General features: G+C 32.8%; 1 protein-coding gene across 2 annotated transcripts in view; it reads right to left on the reverse strand.

Moving 5' to 3' along the window:
- LOC139521775 (sorting nexin-27-like) overlaps positions 1–17,942 on the reverse strand; it is a 58,814-nt gene that overhangs the window by 25,586 nt on the left and 15,286 nt on the right. For both annotated transcript variants that reach the window (XM_071315381.1, XM_071315380.1), the window contains exon 4: positions 10,545–10,737. In XM_071315381.1, coding sequence (XP_071171482.1) covers positions 10,545–10,737 — 193 coding nt within the window. The remainder of the gene's footprint in view (positions 1–10,544; positions 10,738–17,942) is intronic.

A 17,942-nucleotide genomic window follows, 5' to 3' on the forward strand; every position in this document is an offset into this window, starting at 1 on the left:
AAGCTTGGACAGTGAAAAATGTAACTAGAGGCTCTTAAGAGCCTGTGTCGCTCACCTTGGTCTATGTGCATACTAAACAAAGGACACAGATGGATTAATGACAAAATTGTGTTTTGGTGATGGTGATGTGTTTGTAGAACTTACTTTACTGAACAATCTTGCTGCTTACAATTATATCTATCTATTTAACTTTGCCCATTAGTTACAGAGGAAAATATTTTGTTAAAATTTACCAAATTTATGAAAATTGCCAAAAATTGACTATGAAGGGCAATAACTCATTAAGGGGTCAACTGACCATTTTGGTCATGTTGAATTATTTGTAGATCTTATTTTGCTGCACATTATTGCTGTTTACAGTTTATCTCTATCTATAATAATATTCAAGATAGTAACCAAAAACGAAAAAATTTCCTTGAAAATTACCAATTCAGGGGCAGCAACCCAACAACCGGTTGTCCAATTGATCTGAAAATTTCAGGGCAGACAGATCTTGACCTTATAAACAATTTAACCCCAGTGTCAGATTTTCCCTATATGCTTTGGTTTCAGAGTTATAAGCCAAAATCTACATTTTACCCCTATGTTCTATTTATAGCCATGGCGCCATGATGGCGGCCATCTTAGTTGGTTGGCCAGGTCACCGGACACATTTTTAAAACTAGGTACCCAAATGATAATTGTCCCCAAGTTTGGTTAAATTTGGCCCAGTAGTTTCAGGAGAAGATTTTTGTAAAAGTTAACGACGACGGACAATGACGACGACAGACGAAGGACGACAAGTGATGAGAAAAGCTCACTTGGCCCTATGGGCCAGGTGAGCTAAAAAAGTGTTAGTTGTAGAAAGAAATTTGGTCTAGCAAATAATTAATTCACTATCATGTAAAAATTGTTGTTAACAGAAACATTAAAATCGCCTTTTTATTAGGATATTTCATTTATCACTGAAAATCTTCTTACAATAATTACTATTCTTAGAAAAGATTGGATTATTATTAGAGCTATGATTACATCCCTGTACATTAACAGTATGGATGTTATAACGGTATATCTCTTACATATATACACAATATTATGATGACTGACACTTTCTGTGTTTTTCTCTAAGATTGAACTAAATTAGCCCATACCACACAGTCAGCTATAAAAGGCCCCCAAAGACAAAAGTAAAACAAGATTGGATTTAATTCGCTATGATAATCAAAATGAATATTTTAATAAATATATAACAACACTCGTTATTGGGGTCATATTATAAACTAAGTTCATGTAAAATGAGTTGTGTTAAGTGTTTGTCATCTCAGCTGATCAAGGTCTAATTTAATAAAATCATGAGCAATATCTGTCAGGAACAAAGATGGACATCCTTGGACCGTAGTATAGTTGAGGCAGGGCATAATTCCCTCACACATTGTGAAGCTATCAGTGTGACCTCTAGAGAGGCAGGGATAAAATCGTTATTTTCAAATTGTATTGAGGATTTGCAGTAAAAAATTACAATTTTTCATAAACAAAATGTTTAAACTCATTATAAATGTTTATGCATCAACTTGAAACATTGTTACTGTTAAATAATGGACTTAATATTGGGGACAAAAAAGAGCCCTAAGTGCAACTACTCATTTTTAATCAAACTCAAAATCAGTCCTAGGCTTCAATTTTACTTACAGACATTTGTTTGTACATGTACATAATTTATTCAAAAACAATATTTAAAAATTTAAAATGTAAAATAAACCATTTCATAGGTAAAGATAAATTTGTAAAAAAATAGTTATAACAAATTTTATATAAACAGAACTCCAAGGTGAATTTAAAAAAAGTTTTACATTATTAAAATAAAAAAAGTACAAAATTAAGAATTGTGTATTATATATTCTCAGTGAAAGATTCTTACAACAATGCTTTAGAAATAATGCTTGTTTTATTGTGACCATTACTAGAGAAGTTCTGTCAATTCTGGTTATAAATAGGCATAACATGCAGGAAGTCAATTAGTTATATGATATTTTACTACATTAATGAAGCTACTTTCTCTTCTGTCAGCTTTATAGTCTAAGACTCAATAATTACTGTCGAAGGCAAATCATACAAGACTTATGTTACAATGTTTACAATGTTAAAAGACAGAAAATCTATGGAGAATTCTTACTTGATACAAAAGTAAAACTACTTAACATGGTATATTATTGAATTATATAATTACTGCATGTTTACAAAGGTATTCCCTTTGATATCTTCTTTACAATAAAACAAATTTCACAGTAATTAATAATAATTAGGTTGGCCTCAACAATATAAACTGCTCCAGAAGTATTGAGTAATGACATGACCTTTTTAGAAAACAAAACCTTACAAGAAATAAGCCTTATAAGTCATAAGCATTTCAGTGTAACCTAAAAAGTTTTTTGAAAAAGTAAGATTTTTGTAAAAAGTTCACAGTTCACCAAATTTCTGTTCAGGATTTTGTGGAAAAAATATAAAACCCGTAGTAATAGTTTTGTTAGAAGTTATGTACAATCATTTAATTTATTTTAGAAATTCTACTGAAGCAGTTTATATATGTTCTTCAGGTTAGGGTGTATATCTCTTTATAAGTACATTTAAAGATTATCAGATCATTGTTCTTAGATTTGATCAAGTTATCTTGACATTAAACAATATAAAATCATTTCAATTTTTTGTATGTTTTTTTTTCTATTAGTATATGGATTAAAAGATACATCTCCAAAAATGGGTTTCAGAAATATTTTTGGTCAGACAATTTCATTAATGTGAAAATTAAGTAGTGTTATATGAAGCTCTTGAGAAAAATATTAAGCATTCAGAGTATTATTTGGTGAAAATTTTAGTTCGCAGATCATTCAGTCAAATTAAATAAAAGAAATCTCCTGACAATATACAATCATTTTAATGGTCTATCTGACAACCAACATTGAATGGCTTAACAAAAAAGAGACAAATAATCCTCTAGTTTAAAATGCACTCTTTTGGACCATTCCAAAGCAATGCTTGATTACAGTAAAACCTATTGACTGTGTTAAGAAAAACATAGCTCTGACATCTGATATATTAGTTATCAATATTTTATGAAGAAATATAAATATATGATCTAATTCTTCTACTATTATTTAGTTTATAAATTCATTATGTGTCTGAGGTCGGGGATATAATTATGACAAACAGAAATAGAAAATTTAATATAAAGAAAAAAATGTGGACACTAATAGTATTAAGGCTGAATTTATTGGACTTTTATTATATCTATTGTATACGGCAGTTGAATACACTGTGAAACAATTGAGTTCATCAGCAGTTATAAATAAAGAAAAACTCCCAGCACAACATGTACATCACCAGAAATTAGATCTTGTGTTTATCACAAAGGTTTTGATTTTTTCATGTTTAAATGCCACTTTAAAGCACTACTTTTTTAGCTATTTCGTGTGGCCAGTTTTTATTGGTGGAGGTAGCCAGAGTGGCAAAAGAAAACCACCAATCTTTGATAGGAAAACTGACAATTAAGATTGGAGTCAAACGAGCAGGATTCAAACTCACAACCTCAGTGTTGACTGGCTAGTGATTTCAGACAACTAGGCCACTGAGGCCCCTTGATACAAAGAGATGCTGGGTCCGTTTACTCTGATATTGGACAATGTGGGGAGAAGCAGTTGACTATGAGAGAGCAATTCAAATTGGCAAAGTGGTGGTACTTATGCAGTTTTAAATTTCAATGACACCATAACTCAGTATCTGTAATATATATAATCAATTGATTCTTATATTACAATATAAAGTGCCGAAAACTGATAAAGCAATATTCTGTCTTAGGACCACAACGTTCACAAAATTTAATCACCCAGAACATAACTCAAGTTACTCAACCTTAATCTGTAAGTTTTAAGGATATAAAATATATACTTACTTTCTAATCAATTGACCTTTATTGGCATTACAGGAAAATGTAAGAAAAACTAAATAATGGTCAATTACCATAAGCTACAACTAATGTAGAAATCCCTCAATCAGACAAAACATTAACTTGAACTGAACAATCTTAAAAAAAGATGACAATAAACAAATATCTTATAAATTGACACCATAAGAAAAACATAATATATATATAAAAGAAGATATGGTATGATTGCCAATGAGACAACTCTCCACAAGAGACAAAATGACATAGAAATTAACAACTATAGGTCACTGTATGGCCTTCAACAATGAGCAACCAGATGCTCAGCAGGGCACAGCTTTATACAACCGTAGAGGTCAAACCCTGAACAGTTGGGGCAAGTATGGACACTACATTCAAGCTTGATATATAGCTCTGAATTTGGATTGTGATTAAATAGTGGACACAGCATAGGTTTCTAACACAGAATGAATGTGGTCTAATAAACTTAACAATTTTTTTTGGCTTTTGAGTAATATACTATGCTGTTGAATTTTAATCTCCTGAAAACAAATATTTGAAGAAATTTTCTTTTTAATTTCTAAAATCTGAAATGAGAACAATTGTAACCCTTTTGGCCCTTTATTCCTTGACTGTTTGCCCCATAACCCTTAAAATAAATCCCAACCTTCTACTTATAATATCAAACATTGTGGTACAGAGCAATTGAAATACTTATACAAAACTTATTGTCCTGAAACTAGATAAATGCTTGTTTTGGGCCCCTTTGGGCCCCTTCTTTCAAAACCTTAGGGACCATAACCCCCTAAATCAATCCCAAGCTTCCATTTGTGGTTATAAACATTGTGTTAAAATTTTATTCATTTCTATTTACTTATACTAAAGTTATTATCTGGAAACCATTCGTCTTCAGACGAAGCTGATGACACACTGACGACATGATACCAATATATGACCTCAAAAATTTTGCAGTCGTATAAAAATAACGCTATATATATCAGAAAAAAATAATATAGTCATTCTGCATACAATAAGATTGACAAAAGTAAAACCTCTAGTTACTTAGTAAGAGAGTGTTTATTGGTCTTGGATGGGTGTTTTAAAGCCCTTTTTAAAAAAAATTCCAAACCAAAATAGTTGATTTCCAAATTACAGCTGATTTGATTATACCTTTGAACTATGGCCAAGTTTTTAAAAGAAATGTAAGAGACAAATTTGAACAACAGAAGAGATTATTGGATGATGGCATTATGCCGCATATAATAAGTTAAAGGTGGCAATTATCAAACATGAGATTAGTGACCAATGAATTCCTTAGTGCTCCATCATGTTGGCCTTTAATATAACGGGTTGCAACCTTATTGACAACCACACATTATCGTTATTTAAAACAGTTAAACTAAATTGCTTTACTGTTTAACCTTACACTCAGTGAAGAGTTTAAAGTGCAAACTCTTAACCAGGGTCTACTTGTTGAAATTATTTACCAAGTGGACAGATGCTGTTAAAAAATCAATAAATATAGTGGATTTTATATTTGGTAAACTTCAAATAAAATTGAGAATGGAAATGGGGAATGTGTCAAAGAGACAACAACCCGACCAAATAAAAAACAACAGCAGAGGGTCACCAACAGGTCTTCAATGTCTTCAATTCCCGCACCCGGAGGCGTCCTTCGGCTGGCCCCTAAACAAATATATACTAGTCCAGTGATAATGAATGCCATACTAATTTCCAAATTGTACACAAGAAACTAAAATTAAAATAATACAAGACTAACAGAGGCCAGAGGCTCCTGACTTGGGACAGGCGCAAAAATGCGGCGGGGTTAAACATGTTTGTGAGATCTCAACCCTCCCCCTATACCTCTAACCAATGTAGTAAAGTAAACGCATAACAATACGCACATTAAAATTCAGTTCAAGAGAAATCCGAGTCTGATGTCAGAAGATGTAACCAAAGAAAATAAACAAAATGACAATAATACATAAATAACAACAGACTACTAGCAGTTAACTGACATGCCAGCTCCAGACTTCAATTAAACTGACTGAAAGATTATGATTTCATCATATGAACATCAGGCACAATCCGTCCCGTTAGGGGTTTAGTATCATACCATCATAACATATATGAGAAGAACATAACCCGTGTCATGCCAACAACTGTTTTTAGAATAAATGTGTTTAGTTCCGATGCAAAGACCTTATCAGTGACTCAATATTAACGCCAAAATATGCAATCTTTAATGACTTGACAACAGTATCGTAATTATATCCCTTCTTAATAAGTCTATTCAAAGGTTTTGTAACTGGTTTCTGTTTTGAAAAAAAAACCAGACCCAGCTAAGTCTTGTATTCAATATTGCTTTACATCTAGAAGGTTGAGGCTCATTTATTAATTTTTTATTATTATTATTATATACAGTCCTTTAACCCAAATACATTTTGTGCCTGTATCAAGACGACGCTATCTGGACCAAGTGTTGGTCATTGTTGTTTGTTTTTGTTAGGAGTCAGGTGTTGGTCATTTGTGTGGTCTGTTGTACCATCCAATTAATTTTTGTTATTTACCATCATCTTTATTAGGTAGTATTTCTTTTTGTAGAAGAATTAAGAGGCATCCTTTAGTTATAAGGATTGGGGATTTGTCAGTAGTATTTCATTTTGTAGAAGAATTAAGAGGCATCCTTTAGTTATAAGGATTGGGGATTTGTCAGTAGTATTTCATTTTGTAGAAGAATTAAGAGGCATCCTTTAGTTATAAGGATTGGGGATTTGTCAGTAGTATTTCATTTTGTAGAAGAATTAAGAGGCATCCTTTAGTTATAAGGATTGGGGATTTGTCAGTAGTATTTCTTTTTGTAGAAGAATTAAGAGGCATCCTTTAGTTATAAGGATTGGGGATTTGTCAGTAGTATTTCATTTTGTAGAAGAATTAAGAGGCATCCTTTAGTTATAAGGATTGGGGATTTGTCAGTAGTATTTCATTTTGTAGAAGAATTAAGAGGCATCCTTTAGTTATAAGGATTGGGGATTTGTCAGTAGTATTTCTTTTTGTAGAAGAATTAAGAGGCATCCTTTAGTTATAAGGATTGGGGATTTGTCAGTAGTATTTCATTTTGTAGAAGAATTAAGAGGCATCCTTTAGTTATAAGGATTGGGGATTTGTCAGTAGTATTTCATTTTGTAGAAGAATTAAGAGGCATCCTTTAGTTATAAGGATTGGGGATTTGTCAGTAGTATTTCTTTTTGTAGAAGAATTAAGAGGCATCCTTTAGTTATAAGGATTGGGGATTTGTCAGTAGTATTTCATTTTGTAGAAGAATTAAGAGGCATCCTTTAGCTATAAGGATTGGGGATTTGTCAGTAGTATTTCATTTTGTAGAAGAATTAAGAGGCATCCTTTAGTTATAAGGATTGGGGATTTGTCAGTAGTATTTCATTTTGTAGAAGAATTAAGAGGCATCCTTTAGTTATAAGGATTGGGGATTTGTCAGTAGTATTTCATTTTGTAGAAGAATTAAGAGGCATCCTTTAGTTATAAGGATTGGGGATTTGTCAGTAGTATTTCATTTTGTAGAAGAATTAAGAGGCATCCTTTAGTTATAAGGATTGGGGATTTGTCAGTAGTATTTCTTTTTGTAGAAGAATTAAGAGGCATCCTTTAGTTATAAGGATTGGGGATTTGTCAGTAGTATTTCTTTTTGTAGAAGAATTAAGAGGCATCCTTTAGTTATAAGGATTGGGGATTTGTCAGTAGTATTTCATTTTGTAGAAGAATTAAGAGGCATCCTTTAGTTATAAGGATTGGGGATTTGTCAGTAGTATTTCATTTTGTAGAAGAATTAAGAGGCATCCTTTAGTTATAAGGATTGGGGATTTGTCAGTAGTATTTCTTTTTGTAGAAGAATTAAGAGGCATCCTTTAGTTATAAGGATTGGGGATTTGTCAGTAGTATTTCATTTTGTAGAAGAATTAAGAGGCATCCTTTAGCTATAAGGATTGGGGATTTGTCAGTAGTATTTCATTTTGTAGAAGAATTAAGAGGCATCCTTTAGTTATAAGGATTGGGGATTTGTCAGTAGTATTTCATTTTGTAGAAGAATTAAGAGGCATCCTTTAGTTATAAGGATTGGGGATTTGTCAGTAGTATTTCATTTTGTAGAAGAATTAAGAGGCATCCTTTAGTTATAAGGATTGGGGATTTGTCAGTAGTATTTCATTTTGTAGAAGAATTAAGAGGCATCCTTTAGTTATAAGGATTGGGGATTTGTCAGTAGTATTTCTTTTTGTAGAAGAATTAAGAGGCATCCTTTAGTTATAAGGATTGGGGATTTGTCAGTAGTATTTCATTTTGTAGAAGAATTAAGAGGCATCCTTTAGTTATAAGGATTGGGGATTTGTCAGTAGTATTTCATTTTGTAGAAGAATTAAGAGGCATCCTTTAGTTATAAGGATTGGGGATTTGTCAGTAGTATTTCTTTTTGTAGAAGAATTAAGAGGCATCCTTTAGTTATAAGGATTGGGGATTTGTCAGTAGTATTTCTTTTTGTAGAAGAATTAAGAGGCATCCTTTAGTTATAAGGATTGGGGATTTGTCAGTAGTATTTCATTTTGTAGAAGAATTATGAGGCATCCTTTAGCTATAAGGATTGGGGATTTGTCAGTAGTATTTCATTTTGTAGAAGAATTAAGAGGCATCCTTTAGTTATAAGGATTGGGGATTTGTCAGTAGTATTTCATTTTGTAGAAGAATTAAGAGGCATCCTTTAGTTATAAGGATTGGGGATTTGTCAGTAGTATTTCATTTTGTAGAAGAATTAAGAGGCATCCTTTAGTTATAAGGATTGGGGATTTGTCAGTAGTATTTCTTTTTGTAGAAGAATTAAGAGGCATCCTTTAGTTATAAGGATTGGGGATTTGTCAGTAGTATTTCATTTTGTAGAAGAATTAAGAGGCATCCTTTAGCTATAAGGATTGGGGATTTGTCAGTAGTATTTCTTTTTGTAGAAGAATTAAGAGGCATCCTTTAGTTATAAGGATTGGGGATTTGTCAGTAGTATTTCTTTTTGTAGAAGAATTAAGAGGCATCCTTTAGTTATAAGGATTGGGGATTTGTCAGTAGTATTTCATTTTGTAGAAGAATTAAGAGGCATCCTTTAGCTATAAGGATTGGGGATTTGTCAGTAGTATTTCATTTTGTAGAAGAATTAAGAGGCATCCTTTAGTTATAAGGATTGGGGATTTGTCAGTAGTATTTCTTTTTGTAGAAGAATTAAGAGGCATCCTTTAGTTATAAGGATTGGGGATTTGTCAGTAGTATTTCATTTTGTAGAAGAATTAAGAGGCATCCTTTAGCTATAAGGATTGGGGATTTGTCAGTAGTATTTCATTTTGTAGAAGAATTAAGAGGCATCCTTTAGCTATAAGGATTGTGGATTTGTCAGTAGTATTTCATTTTGTAGAAGAATTAAGAGGCATCCTTTAGCTATAAGGATTGGGGATTTGTCAGTAGTATTTCATTTTGTAGAAGAATTAAGAGGCATCCTTTAGTTATAAGGATTGGGGATTTGTCAGTAGTATTTCATTTTGTAGAAGAATTAAGAGGCATCCTTTAGCTATAAGGATTGGGGATTTGTCAGTAGTATTTCATTTTGTAGAAGAATTAAGAGGCATCCTTTAGCTATAAGGATTGTGGATTTGTCAGTAGTATTTCATTTTGTAGAAGAATTAAGAGGCATCCTTTAGCTATAAGGATTGTGGATTTGTCAGTAGTATTTCATTTTGTAGAAGAATTAAGAGGCATCCTTTAGCTATAAGGATTGGGGATTTGTCTTTGAGATGCTGTGTCTTTTTTCTAAAATGTACATTAACCTTATCACTACCCATTTAATAAGCTAAACCAAGGCTATCGCCACATTATATTGTAACAATGTCCTATTAACTATATTTAGTATAAGTCTTATATCACTAATAAATCCTACAGAGATCTTGTAGTAATTATATTCTATACTGATAATGATACAATTTTCTACTGATAATTATACTAATAAGATAACAAAATGTGGTTAATGCAGAAAACTTGTTATTGTTCTCTAAGATCAATATTTTTCAATAAGGAAGAGTATAAATTAAACTGCTGTGAAAAGTATTATAACGTACATTTTCTTATCCTTTTACGGTTTAATGCAGTAATTGGATAGCTATGCAATCTATCTTCTTTACCTGTTTAAGTACATATGACTTTCAGTTATAAATATTCCCCCAGGAAAATTTTACATCCAAGCATGATATGATCAGATACCTGGATTCTTAGTCAATTAAATTTTTAACTTGTAAGTTATGATATCATCATTCTTCATAAAAACAATACATTAATTTCAAGTTATTTACATATTTCGGAGTTTAGTATGAGGTCCATTATCACTGAACAAGTACACATTTTTGTTTAGGGCCAGCTGAAGCATTCCTCTGCGTGCTTGATTTTCTGGCTGTATTGAAGACCCATTGATGGCTTTCAGTTGTTTTATTCTCTTTGGTTGGGTTGTTGTCTTTTTGACAAATTCCCCATTTCCATTCTCAATTTTATAAAATACATCAAGCAAGGTAGCTATTTGACAACCTACCTTTTTCTAAATACTGTTCCAATCCACGTCGTCTAGCATCTAACTGTTGCTCTGACAACTGAAATAACTTTTTCCCAGGTATTTTAGGAAAATTAAAGTCTGGAAATTCTCTTTTTAATTTATTATGTAAACAATCAAATTCTCTGTATCTTCGTGAACACAAATGTCTGCCAGCCATGTATATATTGAACACCTAAAAGAAAAACACAAATGATAGCAGTTAATTATTATAACAATGTTATAATGATCAATGAAATATGGCAGAGTCAAAAATCATCTAGGATACACTATAAGACATTCTCTTAAAGTTAATTTTTTTTTCTTCTTGTTGTTGGGTTGCTGTTTCCAACTATATTTGAATGTTTTTTACTGACCGACCTTTCTAAATGTCATTAGTCTATTATAAACACCTATTTTGGATTCATGGCGGTTGAAGTAGCATTAAATTTATTTTTCCTATTCTTTTTATCTAATTTTCAAACTGCCCACATGACTTTGGAATGTAGGCAAAGTTAGAAACATGGTTATGGAGTCGGATACATAGATCATCAGTTTTTTTTTTTTATCTGAAATGTATTTTATGTAAGATGTAAGATAATATGTGACAGACTGATGAAATAAGACTGATAAATCTTGTATGTTTAGTATTGTGACACATAAACATGTAGTTCCCTACATTAATGATTTACAGAAAACTTTCTATCAGACAATTTACATTTTTAACAAATAAATTGCTATATTTTCAACAACCAACAGGATATTTGAAATTTAATCTTATGTCATCCATTATAAGTATGATAGGTTGTTTAATTAAACAAAACCTATGAAATATGAGGGCCTTCAGTCCTTCTACCTGATTTGATTTCAGATTGTCAATATTTGTTATCTGAAGCAATAAGAGTCCTTTCAATATTGGTAGCAAACCTACCCATTTTTTATAAGATATACATTAGAATGATCAGGCGAGGAAAGCATCACAAACCAGCTAAACAACAACAAAAAGTTTTCTTCGCTATTTATTTGATTTTTTTATAACAAGTGATCATGTTGATGGTTGTTGAACAATAAAGTATACCTACTCAGTTACTTGTATTAGCAATATTAATGAGGTAACGGGATTTTTGGTACCCAATATTTCCAAAAATTAACAACACTATCTCTTGGCCTGGGGTCTTGATAATATCTGTTATAATTTGATGAAAAGTCATCATGTATCATTTATAAAACATTGCTGATTGCACCATAAAACTAGAGGCTCTCAAGAGCCTGTATCGCTCACCTGATTCTACTTGGGTTTTTGAAATCATATAAAAAAATATAAAATTTGGCTAAAAGTGACAACACAACCTCATTTATAAGGAAAGGAACATGTTTAATTTCATTCAAAAGTCCCCCACTGGCGGCCATCTTGGATGACGGATCGGCTACAAAGTAACAACACTTGGTCAGCACCTCATAAGGAACATTCATGCCATGTTTGGTTTTATTCCATTCAGTGGTTCTCTAAAAGAAGTCATTTGTATGCATTTCCAATAGGGTCCTATGTTAAACTAAGTCCCCTGCTGGCGGCCATCTTGGATGATGGATCGGCTACAAAGTAACAACACTTGGTCAGCACCTCATAAGGAACATTCATGCAATGAATGTTTGGTTTTATTCCATTCAGTAGTTCTCTAAAAGAAGTCATTTGTATGCATTTCCCATAGGGTCCTATGTTAAACGAAGTCCCCGCTGGCGGCCATCTTGGATGATGGATCGGCTACAAAGTAACAACACTTGGTCAGCACTCCATAAGGAACATTCATGCTATGTTTGGTTTCATTCCATTCAGTGGTTCTCTAAAAGTAGTCATTTGTATGCATTTCCCATAGGGTCCTATGTTAAACTAAGTCCCCTGCTGGCAGCCATCTTGGATGATGGATCGGCTACAAAGTAACAACACTTGGTCAGCACCTCATAAGGAACATTCATGCAATGTTTGGTTTTATTCCATTCAGTGGTTCTCTAAAAGAAGTCATTAGTATGCATTTCCCATAGGGTCCTATGTTAAACTAAGTCCCCCGCTGGCGGCAATCTCGGATAATGGATCGGCTACAAAGTAACAACTCTTGGTCAGCACCACATTAGGAACATTCATGCCATGTTTGATTTCATTCCATTCAGTGGTTCTCTAAAAGAAGTCATTTGTATGCATTTCCCATATAGTGTCCTATGTTAAACTAAGTCCCCCGCTGGCGGCCATCTTGGATGATGGATCGGCTACAAAGTAACAACACTTGGTCAGCACCCCATAAGGAACATTCATGCTATGTTTGGTTTTATTCCATTCAGTGGTTCTCTAAAAGAAGTCATTTGTATGCATTTCCCATAGGGTCCTATGTTAAACTAAGTCCCCGACTGGCGGCCATCTTGGATGATGGATCAGCAACAAAGTAACAACACTTGGTCAGCACCTCATAAGGAACATTCATGCCATGTTTGGTTTCATTCCATTCAGTGGTTCTCTAAAAGAAGTCATTTGTATGCATTTCCCATAGGGTCCTATGTTAATCTAAGTCCCCCGCTGGCGGCCATCTTGGATGATGGATCGGCTACAAAGTAACAACACTTGGTCAGCACCCCATAACGAACATTCATGCTATGTTTAGTTATATTCCATTCAGTGGTTCTCTAAAAGAAGTCATTTGTATGCATTTCCCATAGGATCCTATGTTAAACTAAGTCCCCTGCTGGCGGCCATCTTTGATGATGGATCGGCTACAAAGTAACAACACTTGGTCAGCACATCATAAGGAACATTCATGCCATGTTTGGTTTCATTCCATTCAGTGGTTCACTAGAAGAAGTCATTTGTATGCATTTCCCATAGGGTCCTATGTTAATCTAAGTCCCCCGCTGGCGGCCATCTTGGATGATGGATCGGCTACAAAGTAACAACACTTGGTCAGCACCCCATAAGGAACATTCATGCTATGTTTAGTTTTATTCCATTCAGTGGTTCTCTAAAAGAAGTCACTTGTATGCATTTCCCATAGCGTCCTATGTTAAACTAAGTCCCCGGCTGGCGCCCATCTTGGATGATGGATCGGCAACAAAAAAACAACACTTGGTCAGCACCTCATAAGGAACATTCATGCCATGTTTGGTTCCATTCCATTCAGTGGTTCTCTAGAAGAAGTTCAAAATGTAAATTGTTAACGACGACGACGACGGACGACGGACGCCAAGTGGTGAGAAAAGCTCACTTGGCCCTTTGGGCCAGGTGAGCTAAAAAAGAGTTTTTAAAAAAACATAAATAATTTCATTATAAATAGCTAACATGATCAACAGTAATACATAATGATTAATGTAAACACTGGAAATCAAATTTTCCAAGTTTACTCTGACAAAGTAACTAAATATGGATATAATTTTATCTCTTTTCCTGAATAATATCATCATTCAAATTCAATATTCCAGGCACATTTACATGATAAATCATGTAATCCGATTCTTGATTAAATTGTTGATCTTTGTAGAAGTGTTTCACAAAGTTGTCAAATGGAAAAAGAAATGGGTAAATTTTTTAAGAAGATTGAGGTACTTTTGCACCAATAATACTGACAATGCAAAAGAAAACCTGAGAATTAACAGTTGATACAAAAAAGTTGCAACCCTCATTATATTGTGTAAGAGAGCTGTAGGGATATATAATATTATAGCGATTGATCACAATTAGGGTTAAAATGATAACTAATCAAAGTTGAGAAAGTTTTAGTATCGAATTCATAACAGTGTGGCTATGGACATTGATTGGCGCACTTTAATATCCCATTGACTGGGACAGATTAGGTGAACGTTCGTCTATAACGCCCATTGCTCACGACGTCCTTAATATAAACATTTTAATTCGTGGGGTCACCAAAGGTTCTCAACGCCTATATAAAATAATTCGAAATACTAATCAGGAATTTGTGTTTTGATTTATATTGATTAATTATTAATTAATTTTGTTATGTTTCGACAATCAATTTTCATAATAAGATATTGCAAAGCCATGTTCTTTCAGAAAAAAGAATGACTTACTGAATGCATGTATTGATTGATTATCTTTTTAGGATTTAACAATTGTGATTGTCGAGTTATGTAATCTTTTAACTTTTATCTGGTCTAATTTTATTTTAGAACGAATGCATAATCCACTTTCAAAAGTTGCGCAAATACGAAACATAAAGACAAAATATACTTCTGCCCTGTCTTTTTCGTACTTGAAAGTTATTGGATAGTAAGAAAGCTATTTGGGTTAAACCTTGTGAAATTTGCATGCATTTACGTTATTGTATTGGCAAAATGTATCATTTGGTCTATATAGGAAACTTAAACCGTTCTGCTATACTGCTACTATACTTGTGAAAAACACTTGGCAACAGAAACGCATTCATCTTATCTATATAAAAAAAATCGACCCAATTTACATAGAAATGGACGTCTTCATGCATTTGTGATCGCAAATAAAATATGTTCCGGACCTTATGAGTATTTGGACCATATTAGTATACCCTTATGGTCATGATATATGCGTATGGTCCAAATACTCATATGGTCCGGAACACATACATGATATTCTGTGCGTTGTCGGTCGTCTATTAATTTTTTTCTTTTGTTGATGGATTTGACGTCTTTCTGTGAGTGATTATTTGTTCATGACTTAAAACTTACTTGCAAATAATTTAAAAACAAGACTTGATTTATAAAAATGTCCAAACAAACCATGAATTTTTTTTAAACATACATCACATCCATTGCAAAAGGCTAAAATTCGCCAGGTCTTTAATTTCAACTAAGTGAGTTGTCTAAATTAATGTTGCGGACCATTTTCCAATTTCCATCCGGTATCCCTATTTTTTTTTCTCGCTCATCTTTTATGTTTGTTGTTTTCATCCCAAGACCTCTTGGAGCTTTCATTCTATAAAGTGTGTATTTTGCTAATGGTCGAAGGCCATACGGGGACCTATAGCTTGATAACGCCTGTTGGTCCCTGGAAAGAATGTGTCTGATTGTCTATCACACTTCATATTCTTATTTTAACATGCAGTTATATCTATGATAAGAATGAAAATTGAATTGTCATTGAGACAAAAACCCAACCAAAGAGCAAAAAAGAAAAAGAAAAAAAAAGCCCAAGGCAACATGTAGATCTTTCTTATCAAGGGAATTGCTATAAATATATTTATTTCAGGTAAATAGTATTAGGCCATACTCAAGTTATAAAATAGATCTTGTCGTCAACTTTTGCAACCAGCTTCTATGTTTCTATAATGCACTGTTCATCTTTTTTGGGCTTGGACAGACAATTTTGTTTTCGACTGTTTTAAAAAGATGCATTTATTTACAAAATCATACAAGTAAGGAGTCTCTGACCTTTGGTAGTGTAGTATGTTAATTAATGTTTGTTTATTTATTTGTTTAGGAAATAAGTATGACGTACATTTTCACTGAACTAGGACACTTTTTATAAAGTTTTTCGATATCGCTCGGGCAAAAATCAGGGGCGGATCCAGCCATTTTAAAAAGGGGGGTTCCCAACCCAGAGTAAAGGGGGGGGGGGGGGGGGGGGTTCCAGCTATATGCTCCCATTCAACCCCCGGAACCCCCCCTCTGGATCCGCGCCTGAAAATAATCATGAATATAATGCCTATCCATGTTAAAACTACAATAAAGTATAGTTTGCATCAATTATTTCTTGAACCTACCATTTTTTTTTGTCTGTGTTGGATTTGTGTGGCATTGAAAAAAACGGGTATAAACTACACAGTGCAGCTTCCAACAAGAATACAAGATTTATTGATTTTCAAAATGCGACCAAAATTAAAAATTTGCTTGCAGCGGAAAAAATTCAACAGTTTGATTTTCATTGAAATAAAATAATTGTTATGATTTACACACCGTTACTTTTTCCAATATAAATATTCGAACTATTTTGTTTGTTGTTTCCTTTATAAATTTACATCATTTTTAAAAAGACCACGCGTCTTCGATATTTAGAAGACTATAAAAGCGATGTTCATTATCTTTCTTCTGCTGTAAGTTTAATTTAGTTATTTTGTGTCATAATTGCCATCTCGTATGTTTTAAATTTGAATAAAGAAGATTCAGGATGTCTTATACGTCAATGATACACACAAAAAAAAACGATAACAAATAAAATAAGGTGCAACATTCATTCTCCATGAAAAGAATACATCACATGGATGTAATTTTTGAAAGAAAAATACCAATTTCGTGAGAAGTTGTGTGTTGGACTTGAAGAGCCAAGGCAAATTAACAAATATCTGAATGAACGAATCGATTTATGGTATATATAAAAAAAAAAACAAAGCCCAAATGGTTAGCATTGAATAAATAGAAGGCCACTCTTAAATGATCACAACGTAGAAGTTTTTGTTCTCTTAATCAATAAGATATTTTCTGAAATAACGCGGGTCTCTATTAACTTAAAAGTTTTTTGTTTTTTTTTTACCATGAATAAACTTTTTTTTTTTATCATTATTTATTGATATCAGCTCTGGACATTAATATTCTTAAAAATGAAACTGTTGTAAGTGATGGTATAACAATTATTTAAAATAAATTCCTTAAATGATATGTGAAAAGAAAGTTTCATTTTATGTATCAAAATGTGTAACAAATGATTATTTAAATCCCCACTTGAAGGCCTCCGATAGACTGAGTGAGCATAAAATCATCGCCCACGACAAACAAGTTAAAGGTAAACTTTTCAGTACAATTACTAATAAACGTTTTACTGTCGACCACACTGTTATGAATTTCGTTCTAAATGATGATTAAGGTCAAATGAATATGCCATGACATTCAAAAATGAGACCAATATCAATGAAATTAAAACTGAGACTCTTTTAAAGAAATCAGAATATAATTTAGTGAAATTGGAAAAATGATATTTGACAATCAGAAACTGAGACAACTATCAATGACAACTGGAAACTGAGACCATTATCTGAAATTGTGTGTTAAGGTACTAAGCATTGTGAATAAGCTCCATAACATTTGGTTGAGGCAAACTTGTTTAGGGGCCACTCCTCCTTTTGTTAGTCTTGCATGATTTTTAATTTTAGTTCGTTTATAAATTTCAGAGTTTAGTATCATGTCCATTATCACTGAACAAGAAAACATTTTTATTTATGGGCCAGATGAAGCACACCTTTGGGAGCTTGATTTTCTCGTTGTGCTGGTGGCCTTTGGCTGTTTTCTGATCTTTGGTCGGGTTGTTATCTCTTTGACACATTCCCATTTTCATTTTTAATCTTATTTTAAAGTGAGAGATCTTAAACTAATTTTTGGGAATACGTATATACAGATGCACAGACAAATAAGTTGCATCAACTCAAAAACCACAAA

Source organism: Mytilus edulis, chromosome 4 (assembly GCF_963676685.1).
Source record: "Mytilus edulis chromosome 4, xbMytEdul2.2, whole genome shotgun sequence".
Taxonomy (NCBI): Eukaryota; Metazoa; Mollusca; class Bivalvia; order Mytilida; family Mytilidae; genus Mytilus; species Mytilus edulis.